Source organism: Lepisosteus oculatus, chromosome 2 (genome assembly GCF_040954835.1).
Source record: "Lepisosteus oculatus isolate fLepOcu1 chromosome 2, fLepOcu1.hap2, whole genome shotgun sequence".
NCBI classification, from domain to species: domain Eukaryota; kingdom Metazoa; phylum Chordata; class Actinopteri; order Semionotiformes; family Lepisosteidae; genus Lepisosteus; species Lepisosteus oculatus.
In genome coordinates this window covers 63,161,729-63,184,254 of record NC_090697.1, presented here as the reverse complement: position 1 = coordinate 63,184,254, position 22,526 = coordinate 63,161,729, and the positions used below count along the sequence as shown (strand labels likewise).

The following is a 22,526-nucleotide window of genomic DNA, read 5'->3' as shown; positions in this document are numbered from 1 at the left end:
AGATATACACTAAGCTTTGTGCAGTCTGTTGCACAAAGTAAAATAAGAAATGCTTAGCTTTCTAGACTACACAATTTGGAAAATACTGATGGATGATAAATATTTTATATTGTTTTTAATAACACTGTGTTTATTGAATGAAAAATAATGCCACAGAACAACCAAGGAACTATAACAACACAGTTGCACCCCTCTATAACATGTCTTTTGGACTCAATAATGAATTTCATATTATAAACACTTTATGACTGGTAAAGGATAACAAAGTTAGTGCAAAGGATACTTTAGTCCTGCAAAAGAACTTTAATCCAGTCTCTGTAGCTTTTATCTTAGTATAATTAAAATTGGAAGACTTAATTAAAATAATATTTAAAAAGCCAGTCTTTACAAAGTTTACTTTTTGGAAGATGTCATACAACTTTAATATTCATTTATCTAATAGCACGCCTCTACAAAAGCATCAAAGCTACCCCTTACTTTAAATTCAGGCTGATCTTCCAAGTCCCTGTTAAATTTCTCTTCCTTTGCTCACAATATTGTATCAGAGACTCCCTGTTATCAAAATCAAACTCCCTGTTAAGGTACCTGCAGAACTGAAGTGAATAGTCTGTTCCATTATTACAGTACATTTTTTCCATTGAGTTTCGCTACTCTATATTTTAGTTATTCTAAAAAAATTCTGCAGTGCATTTTAAAACTCCAGGTGGACGTTTGTCTTCTCTCACTTTGTCCACCTTCATTTGAGTTTCATTTTAACAAAGATGTGCTTCCTGCCATATTTCAGATTTTGTATCCGAAACATTCAAGTGAAATTGCATTGGGTTGGAAATGGAAGGTATACCAGTTAAATGCTATAAAATGTCATGTTATAATGGGGAAGTGTGTAACTGAGATTGGAGATCATAATTGCATTATTGGCTTACTTGTTTTATATTTTTTGTACAAAATACTTCTTTATAGGACAAGCAATAGTGTGTTTTGCATAAAGCACCTAGGGTCACAGAATGTAAATGATGTGTCACGTTATACTGTAATGTGCTTATAGTATTATAAAGTATAAAGTATTGTAAAGCTTCCCTTTTGATCCAACAAGACAAAACTAGTCTGAGACAAGGAGTATGTTATCATTTAGAGAACAGGGGTTTTATTTTTTCTTTACAGTTTTGGCTGCATTGTTCTTCTGGTTTCGTTTAATTTTTTGGGTCTTACAGGGGCCCAGATTGATGACAACGTCCCTCGACGCACCACTCAGCGCATTGTGGCACCCCCGGGTGGACGTGCCAACATCACCAGTCTGGGTTAAGCTGTCCCATTGGATAAACGGGGGGTTTGGAGGCGGGTTCTAGCATTGAGTTTGTACCCACCACCAAATCTGAGCCCAAGAAGGTCCCTGCCGTCTACCTGGCTCAGCCCCTCCCTACTACCTTATCCTCAACCCCACCCCCACTCCCCATCCTGCAACCCAATGTGGAGACATCTACTAAAATGAAATTAGTTGCCTCATTAAAAAAAGAACACTCCATGTCCGAGCACTCCAGACTGTATTATTTAGTGTTTTATACTGTGTTATCCTCCTGCCATACACCATTGTTTACGAAAAGGAAGAGTTAAGTGAATTAAGACTGAGCTGTTTTTTGTCTTTAATGAAAAGACAAAAAGGTTTCATTTGGGATCGTTTTTTGTTACACAGAAAGGAGGATTTCTATTCTTGTTATATTTAAGGATCAGTATTTCATTGTGGGGAGGAGTGGTGGGGGCTCTTCAGCAAAGTCTTCAAGGAGACTATTTATTTCTTTTTTATATGTTTTTATGTTATCTCTTTGTTTAAGGGTGCAGTCCCTTGAAATATTTTTGTTCCTTTCCTCACAGCAGGCCAAAGCATCAAAGGTGAGATATATCTGAGGTGAAGTTTTCCCCTGACATTTCCACATCCAGAGGCATTTGAGGTCCTACTTGGTTCTCTAAAATGTTTAAATGTTTTGTTCTGGAATGATGTTTAACCCTAAGTGGGCGTTGTCTATAAATTAAATATTAGATATGGTTGAAACAGCTGAGAGACACTAGGTACACTTCACCTAAAACAACATGTTTGCAAAGAAGGACTGAGGGTAATTTAATAGTATAGCTTGTTGGAGCTGTGTATAAGGTTTATATTTGAATGAATTAGACATCTATCATAAAGGTCAGAATAATATTCTAGACAAATGTGATAAATTCATTCATTCTTATACCCTTTTTGTCTTGCATTAGGCATGTGAAGAGTAGGTGTTACATGACTATTTAGAGTTCAGGGTAAACTCAGAATCAGCTTGCACTATAGAACACTAATTTTGCAGATCATGTCACATAATTCCATCTTTTTATTATACCAAGTTATTAAATTGTGTGGCTAAACAGTACCTTCAGGGTGTAATAAAAGGGTATTATTAACTGGGTTTAAAAACATTTGAGTATAGTCATCTTTCTGAAGTTAGGCACTATTAAATTGGCATCAGTTGATTTGTAAATACTAGATTTTTGTGCATACAGTATACTGCTTCTGTGAAAATGCAGATGTTTTCAAGTATGCTATCAGGTTCTTTTATTAACATAACTGTTACCTGTTACAGCTGTTCTGTAATTCCTGTAATAAAATTAACTTTCTGCACGGTTTGAGAATAAGTTTAAACATACTCCAATAAGCAAAACATTCCTTTTCCAAAAAAATTGAAATGGTGGATTACTGTACATTGGTCGAATTATATCCTTTTCTTCACACCATAGACATCTATAAATGTCAACATAGATCAAATAGCTGTTTGTAATCTGTTTTTCCATTAATAAATTAACCAAAACCAGTATAGATCACCTGAAAGATGGTATTAATTTCAAATGTGCCTATGCAATAAAAAGTTTATAAAAAAAGCTTCCGCATTGGTATCATAACAGGTATGCAGGCTAAGGGAAAGAAGTGTTTGTTACCAGCAGGTTACTGCTTCTAACTAGCTTTGCCAGCAAGTAACTTGACCTCTTTGTCCTTTAGAAAACAGAGGGCTCCCAGAGAGAGTGACTAGCAATAGTTATTGACCCACTGATCTGTTAGAATCATTTTGGGTTCTAATCTTTTTGGATAAAACTATCTTTGGATAGGAATTTAAAGTTGACATATCCATGCTGAAGGAAACCCGTCTCTGGAGCTGTGGATATATTATGGTTCACATTGCTGTAACTATTTTTGAGAGGCTTAGAGAATATAATTTCTTGTTATGATGATTTATACAATGATGTACAATTTGCAGTATTTTAGTTTTTTTCTTGTAAAATTTGTTGGGTTTTAAAATTCAGAATCCCAGTTATATGAATGCCTTGAGTTTTTTACAAGACTTTCTGTAACTCAAAGCTCAGTAGTTCATCAGGAATTCACTTCAGTCTTCCTTTTCCTCTTCTCATTGATGCACTTGTTTTTTATCCTTAAGAAATGTTTATTTTAACACTTCAATCGTCTTGTTTTTTAAGAAAAAAAAGTTCATACTGAACCCAGAATAGTATATTGGCTGTTAGCATGAGTCTCCTATTCGCTTGCTTGGTGTTTGATTATGCAAATTGAAAAGAGGTAGGCAATATGGGGTTAAAAAAAGAAGTAATGCTTATTTCTTCTATTCCCATAGCTGTAAGCCTGATTTTTTAAAAGCGTGTACAGTGCAATTTGGCAAAGCAGTGGCTGTATTATCCTGAGACCAGAAGTATTTTGCTTGCTTTTCCATCTTTTTTTTTCCTTTGGTTGTCCAGCTGTTGTAGCAACAGGGTTGCCTGGGCAACATCTTTCAGCAACCATGCCTTAGCTCTTTGTTTGTCATGACAACAGAGTTGGATCTGAAGTTCACCTAGCAACAATCCTGGACCTGGTGCTATTAGAATAACATTGCATTTGGGAGTTGTTTGCCGTTTTTCTTTATATTAGAGGCACTTGCCATTTAAGAACCCCCTGAAGTGAGATCTTGGACTAAAGCATGATTATATTCATAGTCTTGTGAACTGGAGCAGAATTTTTTTTAATGATAGCCTCTATAGGCAATTGCTGTATGATCTTGCTAAATTCTGATAGTACCTTCTGATAGGGATTTTACAATTTAAGCTCATTTTTCCAAAGAATAATGTACATTTGGTTTAGGGGATCATTTTGAACTCATTTGCCTACCTCTTTTTTTATGTTGTCTAAAAGACAACTTTGGAATGGCACTCTTAAAGGACTGGTTTATATATTCCTTGTGTTCCTGTTATTTCTTGATTGATTTGTATTACAGTATTGATTTCCCTCTGCTGTTTAAGCTCACAGTATTTCTATGAGAGTCAATTCACTACTACAGTCTAGTTCTCTAAATCCATGACTCGGTGCCTGATGCAATGTGTTCTCAAAGCTGTTTGCTAGGAGCTGAATTAGGCAAGGAAAAGTACATCACCCACGCTCACTGGCCAAATGTTTTGCAGTTGGAATTGTATAATGCTGATGTGCAACACATGCCCTTAACATTTTGGCTTTCAAAGTCCAATATCCAGCTTTCGCCACAATAAGCAAAAATATCTGCAGTGGATGTCACAGAGTATGTAAACAGGATATGAGACATGAAGAAATTGAATAACAGGAAAACATGGAGAATATAAACTGCTACTTTAAGTCCCCCTCACTCACTCCTCCAAGATGCTGTAGTCCTTCTAGTTTTGTCAGGTCAGACATTTCCATATCCTGCTAGTATGTGATGTAAGTAAAGCGCAGACTGAGAGTATTTTGGTGTCCATTTTTGTTTCACTATTATTTTGTTTTTCCCCGTTGTTTAAAGTAAAAATGTTGATGGTGTATGTTCGTAGGCTATGGGTTGGGATGCTTGTCTCGCTGGAAAGAATTCCATTGATGGTTAATTAAAAAATTAAAAAGATAAACGCTTTCAGTTCATTTCTTTAAGTACCACAATAATCTTGTTATATCCAACATGAGATCTCGTAATAAAATCTGGTGTTGTTTCAGTGTCTTGAGTCTGTACTTTTTATGAAACCTCCATGCTTAGAAGCACAATTTTGTCAGTGGGGCTGCAAAACACTGAAAAGACTAGAAACCAGATGGCTGTAAAGAGCAGTCTTGGCAAAATTATGACAAAAGGTTAGGCCAACTTTTACATGAATGATTTCTGTGATAGTAGCATGAAAGCATGGACTCTGCTGTCTCTTCCTGATTTGCTATTTCAATTCATTCCAGGTGTTCTGTTGTAATGAAGTTAGGATTCTTAATAGAAATCCCTTCAAAACCTCTCCTGGACTATTACTGTATGTTCCCCTCTTCATGCCACACATTACTGTAATGATAGATGTACCAGCCCTTACTATAAAATTGTCACTGCTGTCAACAGTTGACCAAACTGTCACAAAATGTGCTTGGCAGTCACAAGACCCTTCACAATAACCAATAGTTGTAGTCCAAACCATAAAAAGTATTCCAAAGACTTTGCAGCAACCTGTTGGCAAACACTCCCAGACTTGGGACGAACGGTGTGAACTTCTAGCTGTCTAAACCTTGTTGATGGGTGATTTTTAACTGGATGCTTTTTGTAGCAGCAAACTGCTACAAACATTTTTTTAGCTAACACCCATGCACTCTTACTGTATGTACTGAATGATGTCTGTCAAAGCAGATAAGTGGTTTGTTCTCAACACATTGTGTCTGGTGTTTCGTCATCTTGTTTTTCATGTTACAATCTTAGACTGAAATATCCCAAAATCTTACAATACTGTTTTATGTTCCACACACTTCACCATGAAGTCTGGTGTGGTAAAATGTATGATGAGGCAACCGACTCCCACTTTATGTTGAAACTCTTTAAGCTACAATTAATGTGCCACGTTGGTGAAAACTGGATATATAGTTGCCTGTATATAATTCTGGACAGCTGCATATCCCTTGTGCTGTAGATAGCACACGTGTGGTACAAACTAGAAATTGTGGAGAATGGTGGTTTTCCCCTGTGCTTCTGACAGCGTAATGTATTTAAAGAGTATTAGTATTTGTTTAGAAAACTCGGCTCTAATGCCTGTGCATGTATAGCTTCCTATTCTTAATGTTCTTGGCTTTGGAAATCCGCTTGCTTCTGCTGTAGCCTTCTTTTATAAGTAATGAAGGCATGGAACATCTTTGCAGGGAAATGCAAAGCAATTCAGTTTGTAGTCATTCAAGTCTGCTGTTGTGCAATCTTGGATAACGATCACTTGAAATTCTCACCTGGGAATACACATCAAAATTTGAATTTTCCAAGAGGTCTACACATCAGCTAAAACAGTGTAAGATTACATTTTAAAACTATGTCTGCTGTTTTGTGAGTCTGTGTTTAAGTGGTGCAGAAGTTTAATTTTTATCATGTAAATCTAGCCAGAAGCAATTCCAAGCACTAGATGAATGAACTGCAAAACGTCTGCCAAAAATCTGCTTTTTATTGAGCCAGAATATGCAGGCATCAGGAAATTGCTGGAGCAAGGAGTGTTTGGGATATACACTCTTATTACAGGCCAACATGAGTCTGAACAATTGGCAAGTCTGAAAGAAGAAATGTGTTAAAACTCAAATTAAAAGGTGTAAGTCAATAGGAAAAAGAATGTGAGCTATAACACTTTAATGAGTACAGGCTTTTTCATGAAGTAATTTATCTGTCTGCTGCTTCTATTTGTATTTCATTTTTAGTGAATAATTTAGCTACTTGTCCCCAGATGGGATTCCATCTGATGACCATGTGCTAAGAGGCATTCATGTCATCTGTATTAAAAAGACATTTTGCAGATGCTGGGTTTGTATACACATTAGAAATGATGTGATGTGATCAGAAAAAAGGGATTTCCTATTGTGTAGTTTTAAGACTAGAATTGAGGAGGACCACGTAGTCTTGTTGTTCAAAGCATTAAGTTATTGACATGAGTAGGAAAACAGCGCTATCTAGTGGAAACTAGTAAATTAAGACAAAACTTGGAGAAGTGGAGCCACCCGTTGTCCTTTGCCGGGTGTCATAATCGTAAAATTACTGCATTTTTAAGGTAATTACAAAGTATAATACAATGTGTCTACTTAAAAGGCGTTTTCTATTGAATAGGAGTTTAGTTGTTTAATTCAGTGGTCGGAGAAAATGTTAATGGACTGTAATATTTTAGGATTTTAGGACTCTTTTTAAACGGGTGTTAAATGCTTTTTCTGAATTATCGTTTTTTTCTCACAAGTAAAATAATGCTGTTAGGAATAAACAGTATGTCCTGGGTACATTTTAAGACCGTATAGGAGAATCTGCACAGATTTGTTTTATGCAAACGCGGCATCGTGCTGCCCAGTGGTTAGGGGAACTGCCTACCAGTTCTTTAAACCAGTTCTTTTTTTTGCGTGATGACGTGCGTGGGTTTTATCCGGGTGCTCCCGTTTCGTTCCACATTCCAAAAACATGCAGGCAAGATTACTTGGCGTCTGTAGTATGCCCCCTTGTGCTTGTGCTGTGTATGAATGTATGTGCATGAGTCAGGTGTCCAGTTCAGTTTCCCCTTGAAATCTGTATTACCCTGCGAAATACTCATGCGCCGTTATCTCATGGGACGCATGATTTTTCTCATTGTCCACATATACAATGATTTATATATATAACGCGTAAAGACAAATCACATTTCCTTTGTGTGCTTTCTTTCGGGTTCCCCTGTCTTTTGGAAAGACTCCTTTTATCAATTTCGTGATAAACAAAGGCATAAAAACGCGCCTATATCTGTAAGTATCCCGAAAGGTTTTGTGGAGCGTGTGCACATGGGGGCACAGATTTCAAGGGGAAAGTAAATTGGATACGACACCGGCAATGGATTGTGGTCCTATTAAGTGGTAGTCCTGCCACGCACCCAGTTTTTCCGGGGGTAGGCTCACTAGGCTATCGTGAGCCTGGATTACAGGGAATAGAATGATGATGATTTTCCAATGATGGGAAAACCTACGATTTTGCCCTGTTTTCGCGACGCCATCCAACAGTATGTCAGCAGCTATGTCAATTGCAACTCACAACTGGCAACCCACTGAAGCCTGGATGGGAGACCTCCTGGGAAAGCTAAGGTTGCTGCTGGAGTGTTAGTGGAGCCAGTAGGGAGCTCTCACCCTGCGGTCTGTGTGGGTCCTAATGCCCCAGTATAGTGATGGGCACACTACACTGGAAAAAAGGCGCCGTCCTTCAGACGAGACGTAAAACCGAGGTCGTTACTCTCTGTGGTCATTAAAAATCCCAGGGAGCTTTTCGAAAAGTAGGGGTGTTAACCCCGGTGTCCTGGTCTTTACCATTCATGGCCTCCTCATAATCCGCATCTTTGAATTGGCTTCATCACTCTATTCTCCTCCCCACTGATAGCTGATGTGTGGTGAGCGTATTTGCGCACTTCGGGTGCCGTTGTATCATCCAGAGGGGTGCTGCACGTTGATTCCCCATTACCCATTAAACGCATTGAGTGGAGTGTCCGGGAAAGCGCTATATAAGTGTAAGGATGATTATAGTAGATTAATATATTTTCCACCTGCAAGCCATGTTGCAAAATTATTTTTCTAGCACAATTGTTTTTGATCGTTTCTATTGAAAAACAAAACGTTGCTACTTTTTAAATCCTGTCCCCCAAAACACTATCTTCCATATTATAGTTTAAATATACTGTACTCAAACCGCAGTAATGTTTTTATAATGTTTCTAATCACTTCAAGATTTGTTCAGACAGCCTGCTAGTCCACATTAATCCACTAGGTGGAAACCTATCATTAATAAATACTTTATAGGTTTAGTAACGCTTACAGATGTATAACTTCATCTTCTACAAAGTAGCAGCTTTCGCTGGTAAGTTAGCTGCACATTAAACGTTTCCAATTAAGATCAAACAAAAAAACTGCTATCAAGATTTTTTTTTCCAAATTTTGATATACCGTATAATATGAGGTTCTACCCATGATTATGAGGAGATTTCCAAACGATAACTAAATAACCAACAAATCAAGAACCGCTTAACAATTACCTTCATATCACTCACTTCACGTTGTGGGCACATTTCCAGACCTGTCATTAAATCTGCTGTACAGGTAGGTATCAAGCATGTTTTACTGCACGAACTTTGGAACCAGTGCAAGTAGCATGCAGTGCTTTTTACAAACTCTGGGTATAATGTATAAGCTTTTCACCAGTTCGGCATGGCTTTGGAATAACAAAAGCTGATAAATAATAAACTAACATAACATAAAAGTGCCACTGCAGGAACCAACGCCTGTTGTAAACATAAGGACTGTGACCGATACTAATATTATAATGTAATGCATTAATGTAATATTATTATGACAGTTGCCCTGTGAACAGCCATGCCTCTTCATCTTCCCTTTGCTCTTATTGGTAACAGAAATTAGAATACAACACATATTGTGTATATTACTTGATAAAAATATAGAAACATTCTTTAAATCTGCCCTTACTTTTAGGAAAGGGAGACACTCGTTTTTTTCAACCTAGGCTTTACATATTTGGATTTTACCCAAAGCAAAGTCAATTAACTGTTTCGTAAAAAAAAAATTCCCACTGCAAAGTATTAAGCTTCATCAACAGGGTTTGTGCTACCTCTCACACTGATGAGTTCAGCAATGAAAATGTACTCCCCTTTTTCAATATATTGCAGCCTTTATTACCAAAGATTTTTCCTTCCTTTAGATTATTTGGAATACAAAAAGTCTTAGAGTCCAGCAACATGATCTTCAAAGACAACTTTATTATTGGGCTGCAAGTATCTGTAATGAAGCCTGTTGGTTGCAAGGCTGTCCCCAGCATGAACAGCTGGAATGGGTAGTTTTGAAGAGGCCTCTTGAAAAGGATACTCTTTGTCTGAATGTTATGTTCTTCCATTCTATTTTTCTCTTTTCAGTACTGCACGAACCTACTGCATATTTCCTGTCTTTGAAATATGTCTGTCATCACTCTCTACACTTACTCTCAAATAATGTCAATAGTCACCTATTTCCTCCTTTTCTTTTAGATGAGACTTAACATTTGGTGCAGAATTTGGTGTCACACAGGATATTTCAAATCCAGCTTAAAATGGCTTTGGAGAAATCCTCATAAAAGTTAAGATAGAATAAAGTATAGCTGATCCATTCTGAAGAATGGAAAGGGGGTTTTGTTGTGTTTAGGGAAAGTAAAAACAGACTTGGGTTTGATCCTGCATAATTAAAAAAGATTCTTCTATTTAGACTTGTGGTATATCAGACTATTTAAACTTGTGGTACATTAAAACCATAAGGTTTTCTGCTTTTCATTCCATCCAAACTCTTCATTAGATAAATAAATCATCTATTGGCAAAACTGGTGAAAAATGCACTGTTTCCAAGTCCAAGGTTAAATCAAATTCTTAACCAACTGATCAAACCCCAATTTTAAAAGTGTAGAACCTGATGGCATTTTTTACTGCAAAATTGTAAGAAACCTTAACAAATCACAAAACCTCAGCTGCCATCAAGTGTCACATTTGAAGTTTGCAATTGGCAGCTGCGTTGAAGTTTGTCTTTAATCCAGGGACAGGTTTTTAAGTATTAAGAATTTCAAATTCAGGGCAGTGATTCTATAAGACAAAGCAGCAAATATCTCTAGCTTAACCTCCATTATACTGGATGTTTTTTTGATGGTCTCACAGAGTCCTGCTAATAGGTATTGTTTTTGATAGTGTTTCATCATTATGTCTGGTATGAGCAAAGTAAAGTTTCCCAGGAAAAAAAAAACATTGGAAAAGCCAGTAATACATGATTAAGAGGGGTAAAAAATATTGAAAACAAAACAATATCATCTTGAAACTGGATCCATCACATGGATTTAGGTTAAGAGATGTTTTTTTTCCCTCAGAAACTGCTCCTAAGGCTTATTTCAGACTTGCATCCTGGGCTTAACTTATTGACTGTGTCCAGGGTCAGGTAGCTGCCTTTGGGCACTTTCTCTCCCTCTGAGCTCCTGGTGGGAATGATTCCTAAGGATATCATTTTACATTTTCTGTTTTTGTTCTTTAATATTATTTACAGCCAGAATTAAGAAGACCAGTCCCTGGAATGTGTCCCGTGAGAACTCTCATTTGTTGTTCTAACTTTTGAGCTCCTGTTGCAAGAGAAAAGAAGTGAGTGAAGATAAGATGAAAATCTTTGTGTAGTGTGTACCACATCCCTTGTGCTTAATGCCACTGAAAGGACTCCGTACAACCGATTTTTAAATTAATTTTAAATTAATTTATTTATAGACTTTAGATTGACTAGAATGGATCGGAAAACCTGATATTAATGTTCCCGTGTATTGTTTATTGGAATACAAATCTTTTGCTTATGTTTATTTTGTGATTCTACCTTAAATCATGTTTAATTCTTACTTTTGCTTACATTTGTCCCCAGATTGAATTGTTATAGTGTGCTTCTGCTATTTCCCCCTATAGTTTTACACAAGGTGTCCCCATCTGGATTTTCTTACACATGGTCAAATAAACATAAAAAGTGCATACAGATCCTTAATCTATGTATCACCAAAATAATAATCAAAAATAAAAAAACTCTAGATTGCAATGAACATTTCTCTTAATTAGAACACACAAATAAGAGATGAAAAATATCGATTTAAAAGTTCAACCTGTAATCATGCTTCAGTTTCCAGACTTCACTTGCAGGTCTGAATGCTAAATAGATACCTCGGCTCTTTGCAGATGATATATTGCCATTTTTATCTTCCCCTCGTCTGCTGTGTTTATTAAAATCAGAGGAGACATTCTTGCTCTTGGAGCTATTGGGTTGCGTTACAATGCTATAAAGGAGACTGGTTGTTCTGCTAATGAAGACTGACTGGACTGTGAGTGCTACAGTATATGCTCTGCTAGGCAATTCAGGTACAGTATATGGACCAGATTCCTACTCATATTGTTTTGATCTATCTCATGTTTATATATAAACCAAAGCAGGTACTGAATAGTTCAAGATTGATTGTCTTCTTTTTTATATATGTGTATAAATGACCTTCTCTGTTTTGACAGTGCCAATCGTATAAGAATTGCAAGCTTACCCAGCCTGGAAAGGCTCAAACTTCTAAGGAACATAAATCATAAACATTGTCCTTTAATCCCATCCCCCTCACAGAAATCCCCTTGTGATCAAGTCTCAAAGTCATTCTAGCTTCTCTTGTGCTACTAAAGTGACTCACTGCCTTGCCCACCCCCTGAATTGATTTATACAAAAGTTCTTTGGGATAATTGCAGTCTTTTTTTCTGCAAAGTAATGCATAATAAAGACCATAATATCAGCGAACCATGAAACTGATGCAAATTATTCCTATTTCATGATTTTATGATCTGTAATATATTACGTAAATGTCAGCTCTGTGTCTGCAAATTGACAAATCAGCATGGAAAGGCATGAAGGATCAAGCTCTTGGTGAGGACTTGCACTTGACTTTCTCAGGTATGATCCTGGGGAACCCATGTGGCCTTTCTTGATTTCATCCTTCAGGAGGACTCGGTTAGTATGGTTAATCAAAGCAATGATTGAATGCTTTGTTCGATAAGACTTCAATTGATTATTGGAAAATCACTTGTTTCTGGTAAGGGTCACCCAAACTCAGATCTGCTGTCTCGGAAGCATAGGACACAAGGCAGGACTACCCTCTAGACAGAACATCAGTCGATCACAAATCGCGCAAGCACACCCAGTGGCAATTTGAAACACCATAGAACATGGAATGTTGGAGGGAGCACCCAGAGAAAACATTAGTACAGGAGAGCATGCAAAATCCATGTCACGATTATAGTCCTCCCTCCTTAAGGGTGCTCCAGCCCTTTCACTTGTGACTTTATTCTGTGCACCTGCTCCATATTCCCAGCCCACCTTAAAAGCCAGGCGCTGACGCTCATCCGGGCTCTGCATGTGATTTCCATATCATGCGAGTCCGGGACCTGGAAGCGCCTGGTCCCGTTAAGGTTTTAATCTCGGTTCCCGTTCCCGTTCCCTGTCCGCCGGTTCCGACGGTTCCGACCCGGCCTTCGTGGTTTTAACTTCGTGTTTTGATGGATCTCCTGGTTTTGGACTTTCTCGTGTGTTTTTGGATACTCTAAGGATTACTCTTTCGGATTGTTCGCCTCGGCCACACCTCCCCCGTGCACCAGCGCACCTTGGACACGCCCCCCTGTCTTCAGCCCCGTATTCCTGCATGACGTTTCCCTAGTGTTTCCCCACTCCGTCGGACTGTGTCGTCCGCATAGGGTCCGGAAAGAACTGTTCGTTACAATCCATACAGGTGTACCAGTCTGGATTCCAACACTATGATGACCTTGATAAGATTTTTAAATCTAATTTCAGTTCTTAAGTGAATTAACTCTTACCAGTACCTGGGTGTCAGAAGGTTATCTGCTGATTTAGGTTTTAATGACCTGGTCATTTAATGACCAAGGATATCAGCTTCTGGGTGATATCAGCTTAATAAGGTTTAGGTGAACAGGATCTGATGTAATACAATTCTCATCAGTATCTGTGCATCACAGCTAAGTACTGTAAACTATGAAGAGCTGTTTAGACAGATGTTGGAGGACAGTAGTTTTTTTTTAATCTAGTTAAATAATTAGCATACTTCTGTATGCTAAATGCCTCATCAACAATATGGAAGGAGTAACATTGGAAATACTGTAGCAGCATTAAGAAAATAATTAAATTAATGAAGAAGCCTCAGAGTGTATAAAAAAACATTAGACATTCTGAATGAAAAACTGGTTTTAAACAGCAGTCTACAGTTGTACAATATGAAAAGTTCTGCGATGAAGGACAGCACAACTTTTAGTGTCTTATAACAAAAACTGGACCAGTTACTGCATTTAAAAATGTATTTTAAGGTGACTCACTCTGATGCACCAGTATTTAATTTATATTGCAAGAACATTCCATATAATGTTGGTAGAATGTGAATATTCAATTACATTTAATCACATTTTCTTCTCCAAAACCGAAAAAGAGAGGCAAGTTGTGTGAGTGAATGCAAAACTTTATTTTCTAGGCTATTCAGAATAAGTAAAGTCCCTTAGAGAATATAATTCCCCAAAACTCTGGTAAAATTGAAAAAAATTAAAAATCAAGGGGGATTTAACAATACATGACTAAGACTTCAATTTTAAAAAAGGTTATGTTTAGTTGTTATCTTCAGAATATTATTACATTCCTATTAAGAGTTTCCTGAAGAGCTGCAAAAATGGGTTCTGGAGTCAGGAGATTGTCATATACAGACAGGTCAGGGGAGCTAAATCTCTTCAGTTTAGAACAAGGAGGATTGGGAGGATTTTTGAATTGATCTAAAGTGCTGATAATTTAGAGTAGTAGCTCTCAATGCTGATGCTGGCTGAACCCTGTCTCTGCTGGTTTTCAGTCCATCTGGGTCATTAATCAATGGTGGTGCTAACTGATGCAAGTAATTGATCTGCCTGCTTGTTAAGACTATTTTTCTGCACTCAGTCCTTAGTAACAAAATTACCAAAATGAAGAATTTTCAAATCTCAACTTGATAATTGACCATTTGTTCTCTTTGTTCTGACTAAAAGCCTCACTATGTAAAGATTATCACCTTAATTAAGGATAGATTCATGCTGAGCAGACACAGATGTGAATGATGTATCGTACTCTCCCACAATGAGTGTTTGTTTTCTTCCTCCAGATGAAGCTATATTGCTGCTGACACATGAATGAGGAGAGTACTGAAACTCAGGAACTGGTAGAGGGATTCATGCCACTTACAAGTTCTGTAAAACTTTTAAGTGCTGTTGGAAAATTTAGAAACACACCTACAGTAAAATATAAATTTGAACTCAATTGGCTTGTAACCAAGCCACTTGGTCACTTTGCTGGAGCTAAAACCAGATGACAGTGTTCCCACAGGACCAGGATTAACAAACACTGCTAAAGAGACCTTGTAAACATGAGGATTGACTTCCATGAGGTGGGGGGTGGAAGAATTCTGTTTATGAGCAACTGATTCTGGGTGGTTACCATCCTATAGGCTATTGAGGGTCTATTTAAATAATCACCTACTTAAAAATGGGGAAAAGTGCCTCAATTTGCTCAATTTAGATATTTAGATAAATTTAATTATATAAATCATTGAATTAAGTACTGAAACAGGTGAGACAAAACAGATCTCCAGGAACATTATACTGTATACTGATGGAAAAAAGAAATGGCACGTTTTCTGGAATGAGAATACTATAGTTACAGCTTATGTACTTTCACAAAAGTTGTCAATTTGTTTTAAGCCATCTGACCAGCAATACAGCTTGTGCAGTGAGGCATTGCAACTTGCCATGACAACGAAAGCTCGTTAGGTGCACTTTTACCCAACGAGGTCCAGGTGGAACAATGCCTGATCAGGTCACCTTTAAAAAGGCCTTAATTCAAAGCTTAGGTCACTGCAAGAAAAAGGCCACACTTAGTCAGTTTTCCGTGCATTCCATAATGCCTCGAATGTCAACAGAAGTGAGGGAGAGGGTCACTGGCATGCTGCAGGCAGGCATGGCATGTGCCAGTGTTGCCAGACACTTTGAAGTAAGCCACTCCACTGTGTCCCGACTGCAGAGAAGGTTTCAGCAGACCAGCAGGACAGATGACCATCCAAGACCTGGTTGCTCTCAAATGACCACAACAGAGCAGGACCGACACATCACACTGGTCCATCTGAGAGATCGTTTCAGATCTGCCACCCGAACTGCTGCTGAAACTGCTGGCAGACTCAATGCCCACATCAGTGACAGGACAGTGAGGCTCCATGCTGTTGGCCTTAGAGCTAGGTGACCTGTCATAGGCCCTATGCTCACACTTCCTAGACGTCACACCCGACTGCCTTGGGCCAGACAGAAGCTGCAATGGACTAGTCAGCAGTGGCTTCAGATCCTCTTCACAGATGAGTCGCTCAACAGCCTGTTCCACGCAGATGGGAGGGCCACAGTGTGGAGGAGGAGGTGTTGCGTTTCCTTATTCCATCAGTATATATTGTCTGTAGCAGCGTTGCACAATTCCATTTGTGAAAGGCACCAAAGTTATCAGATTTTCATTCTAACCAAACTCTGAAGTACCAAATCCCACTATTAAATAGATAAACTGGAACAAATGAACACTTCAGCAAAGAAGATTTAAAGAGATTGGTATATCCTGCTGGATTGTGACACTCAAAGACTAGATTTGTGCACAACTTTCCTGAAGAGAAAAACCAGGCTCACTTTCAGAGCTGCAGTCCTAACAGATTCCCCTGGGAAAAAATCAGGGGGCAGCAGGAGCTAAAAATAGTGCTGCCAGGGCTCGACAGCTGACATTCACAGCGCACTGCTGAGTTTTATTTACTGAAGGCATTTCCGCTGCTTGTGTGGAATAAACTTCACAGCACTAACCCCTGGAAAACTGGGTTATATAGGTGAGAGCCTTGAGGTTGATTAATTTTTAATTAATGTGTTTGACATTTCTGTGTGAAGCAATTTACATTTGTACCCATCTATTCAGGTGGGCATTGTGGTAGAATAATCTGAGTGAAGTACCTAGCTCAAGAGAACAACAGTAGTGCCCCACCCAGTATTGGAACCCAGGACCTAACTGTCTTTTAGTCTTGAGCCATGGTTCTGATTGTGGTTTTCCTTATGAAAGTTTGGCACCAAAATGTTTTATGACCATTTTGCATTTTATGCAGTGTTCCTCCGTATTTTGAAGTTACTTTGGTTTCATAGTGCTTCCTCAAAGGTTTGCCATGCTTAACTACATCAGACTATGATGATAGCTTAATTTCCCAGAGGAATTGTTACTACTAGCAGGATGTCTGACATTCAGCCAAATAATATCATTTTAAACTTACAGTAAGAACTGTAAGAAAAAAGTCAAACCATGCCAAGTGAGTTGACAAAAAACATAAAATGCAGCATTAAACTAATGCGCTGATGCATGCAGTTAAGGTGAAGTACCTGACATTCTGCCGTGTACAGTGCTAGAAAAGACTCGAGCCAAAGCTGGTTGTCATGTTGCATGTCAGACACTGAACAGTGCAAGACCAGAATTTAACGGGTGAAGGCATACAGTAGTAACTGATAATAAAATCACTCCCAGTAAGTGTAATCTAAATACGGTTTTACATATGCTTTTGTTTTTTCTGCATTGTGTGCTTCTGTTTGCATTGTGGTCTGATTTTAATCTTGGGGCAAATGTATGTAAGAAATTTGCTTGCATTGGAAAATCTGGCGATTGGTACAGTAGATGTCTGACTTATGGTACTCTAGGTCTGAGAGGCAGCCAAAGCTATAGTTAGAGACTAGCCTAAGGAGGTAAAACATTTGAAAGATTATTGTAACATTACAACTGCAAATTCACTTTAAAACATGGATTAAAATGTATCAATGGCTATAACCCCTAGACAATCAAAGGAAAGTGGTTGATGTACTGAATGAATATTTAACTCAGGCCTTCACTAAGCAAGGAATCAACAACATGCCTTAGGCAACAGAAAGACAAAGTTCTGTATTAAACAGTAATACAGTGTAGCATAGAAGATGCAGACATCTTTTACAGTAGGTACTGCAAATATTTAAAATGAACAAATCATCAGAGCTTGATGGTATTCTAGCAAATGTAATAAAGGAAAGAAAGGGTTGTATTCTTAGGGCTTTAACACAGCCCTTGCAACAGCCACTTAAGACTGTAGTAGTATCAATGGACAGGAGAATTTCTCATGTAGTGTTGAAACATAGAAATGGAGTAAAAAACGAAACAAGTAATAACATGTCTGATTTTTGCTGATTGTTGTTTTGCCAACATGACTGATTTTTGTTTTGTATGTTATTTAGTTTTTATTTAAATTGTTTCATAATTAGACCTAATCAGGATGACCAATAATATAGAAAATTATTTCCTCCTTATGCATAAAATAGGGATGTACAGTATGGAAATGGTAGGTCTTGTTTAACTAAGGTTTTAGAGTTTTTTGAGTGAACAACAACAATAATGGACACACCAAGGTCATATGATATGGTATTTATATTTCAGAAAGCATTTGAAATTCCTCATAAAAGTCATCTTGAAATTACAGGTGGTAGCCATTCGGGTAAATACATTTGTTTTAATTCATTTAATTCATCAATTGCTTATACTTATATAGCACTTTTCTGGACTCCACTCAAAGCACTTTCCAGGTAATGGGGACTCCCCTCCACCGCTTCCAATTTTTCAGCATCCACCTGGATGGTGTGACGGCAACCATAGTGCACCAGAACGCTCACCACACATCAGCTAACAGTAGGAAGGAGAACAGAGTGATGAAACCAATTGATAGAGGGGATTATTAGGAGGCCATGATTGGTAAGGGCCAATGGGAAATTTGGCCAGGCTGCCCAGGTTACACCCTTACTCTTTTTTGAGATACGCCCTAGGATTTTTAATGACCACAGAGAGTCAGGACCTCTGTTTTACGTCTCATCCGAAAGACGGGGAATTGAGATGGGGGTTAAAGCACAGAAGACAGAAAGTAGCTAGATGGGGTGAAGGGGAAAGGGGTGCTCGAACTGGGATGATGTAATTAGCGGAAGACCACAGGCATCTGGGCTATGACCAGTGCTCTTCCGAATTTTATGTCAATGATCTTGATTTTGGTATTGTTAGTAAACTAATGAAGTCTGTAGATGATATAAAATAAAAGGATTACCAAATACTGTAGAAGCAGCAAATGAAATGTCTAAATGATTTAGACAAAATTAAAGGCTGGGCAAACACTTAGCAGATGTTTCATGTTGACAAGGGCAAATCCTCAGATAAATTAACTACTAACTACCAAATGGGCTAAGTGGGACAGTCTGAATTGCCCCTTCTTATTTGAGACCTTTCTCATGTCCTTAAGCTACTTTGAATTTGTTTTTCTGTCTCGGTCAAACTTGTATAATCTGTTCTTTTAGAATGCGATATTTGTAAAACTTTTCTTTAGTACAAGTGAAAGAACTTAATTTTCACAGATTTCTGACTGACTGCCCCTTGCGCTCTCTTCTTTGAGCATCACAAACTAAACATCTCTGTGGATGTTTAGCATCACACCCCAAGAAGGCTCCAAAGGTGAAATGTTGTGTTTCTTTTCTTCTCTTCTCAGTGTGGAATAAACCTTTACTTGTTCCTTTGCATCTCTTTGGATGTGCCTGATTCACCTTATTATTTGTCCAATTCTGCCTTCTCCACCATTCTCTTTCAAGGTAATTTATAATCCCTTAACATGTCAAATGTGTTTGATCTCTGCATAGTTTGTAGGCAGTCACTTCACACAACGTGTGTCACCGTTTTGTGACAGTTGGATGTGGATACTGTTCTAAAGGAAGGATTTCTGCTTCTCATTCTCACGATGATTTAGTCAGCATCATTTTGTCTGTTTGCGCTCCAGGGGGATTAAGAAGGCAAAGATAGAACGATTTTAAGATGCTTGTGATTTTCCATGGCTATTAGTGTGCTTGTTTTACATCTGTATATTGAGAAATACGGTATGGCCTGTTGCTCACAGAAGCAGAGAAGGAGCGGTATGTTAATTAATTAGCCTCTACGTACTGCTTCCCCGTGAGTCACGGGGATGAGTCCAGTTTGATCAATGCCAGGAGGATGTCTTTCTGGGATAATGATTTTGTAAGCCATGGTCTGTGTTTATCTAATTGCAGACACACACACACACTGGAATGAAAAACGAGACTGTGAGTCAGACAACGTGTGAGAATGTGAGGAGGGGGGTGGTTAAAGTCTGCTGACAATGTCCATCGGCCTTTTTCATGAATTAAAAGACTCGGTCAGAAATGCCCCCTGAGGGTTGACACTGAAAGTCATAAACATACTCTCTGGGTTACAGTTATATGTGCAGTTATGATGATCATAATGCACACTCAGATCTACTGTAGTCAGGTATTGAAATACTTTGAAAGGTTTTTATTCAATTTGAATATAATCAAAGCAAAAACATTTTTTTATTTTGATCTTCAGGTGTTTAAGCTTAATAATCTGATATGTAGAATGGCTTAGGTTTATGTAATACAGAAAATGTTTGGATCATATAATTGAAAGTGTTAGATGACAGGAATTCCATAGTGTAATTGTAGTGTTCCGTACAATTGCACTTAATTAGGAATCGCACCATTGCATTCAGTATTCTCTTCTCTGTCACGATCTTTGTCTGACCACAAGGCTGATGTTGCTTGTGTATGTATCTTGCCATTGATCACATTGTCTTTTATTCTTCTGTAATTCTCCTCTGTAAGGCAGCTGGGATGTGATCTGCACCACTGAGCAGGACTGACAGCACATGAAGAATCTGGCGAGCTCATGTTCATGTTCTGTATTCCCAAGGCAGGCATTACAAATAAAGGGAACCGTTTCAGCTCTTGAGGAACTTGTGCTTCTTGTACATGCCATCCTGCCTAACGTAAACATTTGTATCAACTTATAAACACAGCTTCTTCATTGTACTCCGTAACTTACTGTACTACATTCCTGCAAGTTATTTTCCTGAGCAGGTAATGCATTTTGCTGAAGAATAAGAATTTTGCTATATTATGGCATTTAACGATTGCGATTAGCATTTTCCTAATGTCACTATCTTAAAAAAATACTTATTCACCCCAAAATATAAATATTAAAAAAAGTCATAGTTTTACAGTATGTAGTTGAACATGTGGTGTTCCTCATGATGCATATTTCTGTGGTTTTGAAAGGAATGGACATGCTACACTAGGTTCACAACCAGATACAGAACCCTTTCATAAAAATTAAAATCCAAAGGGATTTGCTACCAGTTAAAAGAGCGTGAAGCAGAATTCCCCCCCTGGTTCAACAGCCAGGACATGTACAGTAGACCCACTCTATGCATCAATATTATGTGATTGATGGTGAGGGAGAGAGGTTGTATAAATATATATCACTGACTATGACAATATACAGCTGGAGACATAAAGATTCATTTCCAAGCTGTTTGCCATTTGAAATATGTGCTGCTGTCCAAGGAATTGACGGTTGTTCTGTGAGAAGTGCTTGGCATTTTTTAGAGCTCAGGGTTCACACAGAAGGTTAAGAGCCCCCCTCACAAGACTCCCACATTAAAACTGGTCCGTGACGGGGTTCGCTATCCCACTGCGCAGAGCTCACTCACATCCTGAGTGGAAAGCACATAGGACTACCATGGGAATTCCACACAGTGCTGTGATATGTTTGTGTGTACATGGTGAAAATGTAGTTGGCTTTTTTTAAAGCAGCTGTGTTGTGAAAACTGTGCACTGAAGAGCACAGGGAGAGGAATTTGAGAGGCTTACATATGGGTGCCTGGGGAACACATGACCAGTTATAACACAGAATGCACATAAGGTAACTACACTGCGTTCACTATGCACCTATTTGTACACTTATCAGCTTCCTCTATATTATAAAAGCACTTTATAAACACATTTCTACAAAGATCTCAGTGATTGCCATTCCAGATCCTGGAGAGCTACATGATCTGGTTTTCATCGCATACTGTATGAGCCCTTACAATATTTGTAACTTAATTGACTCGGTTTTTAGCTTGCATTATATTAAGAAATTAATCAAGCCTCATGGTAATAATACATTCACTAGGTGTAACAACACCCAAGAATTAAGTGTATTGGAAGGTTTATTGAACGTTTTATTTTCAGTAAATTTGGCTTAACCCACTTGGCTGAGGGCCAAGCTCCTGGCCAGAAGATATTGAAGTTGGGACCCCCATGTGAAGTGAGGAGTCACCAAGGAGGAGCTGCAAAGGTGGAGGTGGGGTTGAGGACGAATTAAAAAGATGTATGTGATTGAGAAAAGGGGATAATGTACAACTATAGTTTTTATGTGAGGAAATAACATCAGTCATGATTACAAATTACTTTCAGCTGACATTGATTGAACTTGGCTGTTGTCATCCCTCCCAAATGTCTGCTAAAAACTCCATTAGGTGGGCTGAAGTGGGAGAGATCAGATTTTGACCTCTTGATTAAAAAAAAATCAAAACTCCATTTCAATAGTTTAGTCAAACCCTAACTGAGGTGTGGAAGGGGTGTAATTTGAATAGTCAACTCTATTGGAGTAACTCACCCGGCAGAGAAGAACATCAGCTTCTCTGTAAGGACTACAGGAATATCCAAAATAATCAAGAGAGAACCTATAATGCCAATTGGGGTTCAGTATATGGGTGTAAGAGGGAAATGAACGTTTTGAAGGGATTTTTAGTAGCATTTTCATATTGAAGAGAGAAAGTGCCAGATATACAGTACAGTACAGCTTAATAATGTTTGAGAAAGGATGAAAAGGGCAACAAATGAGAACCGAAGCAGAATTCTTAAATGTGGAAGATGGTGCACATGGTAAAGTGGTTTGGGTTCTTAAATGCTGCAAATTGCTAAGTGATTGGAGGAGCAGTAATGTGCAAGTGAATAATTAAGGAAGATGGCTTTTACTGGGATGTACTGTAGACAGAAGT

At 38.2% G+C, this 22,526-nt stretch overlaps 2 protein-coding genes across 7 annotated transcripts in view; both read left to right on the top strand.

The window, feature by feature from the left end:
* LOC102689507 (dihydropyrimidinase-related protein 2) overlaps window positions 1–5,001 on the top strand; it is a 31,335-nt gene extending 26,334 nt beyond the window's left edge. For all 5 annotated transcript variants that reach the window (XM_069180417.1, XM_006625717.3, XM_069180411.1 and 2 more), the window contains one exon: window positions 1,212–5,001. In XM_069180417.1, the coding sequence (XP_069036518.1) occupies window positions 1,212–1,303 (92 nt within the window). In that variant the 3' untranslated portion in view covers window positions 1,304–5,001. The remainder of the gene's footprint in view (window positions 1–1,211) is intronic.
* An 11,349-nt stretch (window positions 5,002–16,350) lies between these two features.
* Window positions 16,351–22,526, top strand: part of LOC102689301 (transmembrane protein 230) — an 89,522-nt gene continuing 83,346 nt past the window's right edge. The window contains exon 1 of one of the 2 annotated variants that reach the window (XM_015345397.2): window positions 16,351–16,457. The gene's annotated coding sequence lies outside the window, so the exon portion shown is untranslated. The remainder of the gene's footprint in view (window positions 16,458–22,526) is intronic. The other variant, XM_015345393.2, reaches the window with a different exon arrangement.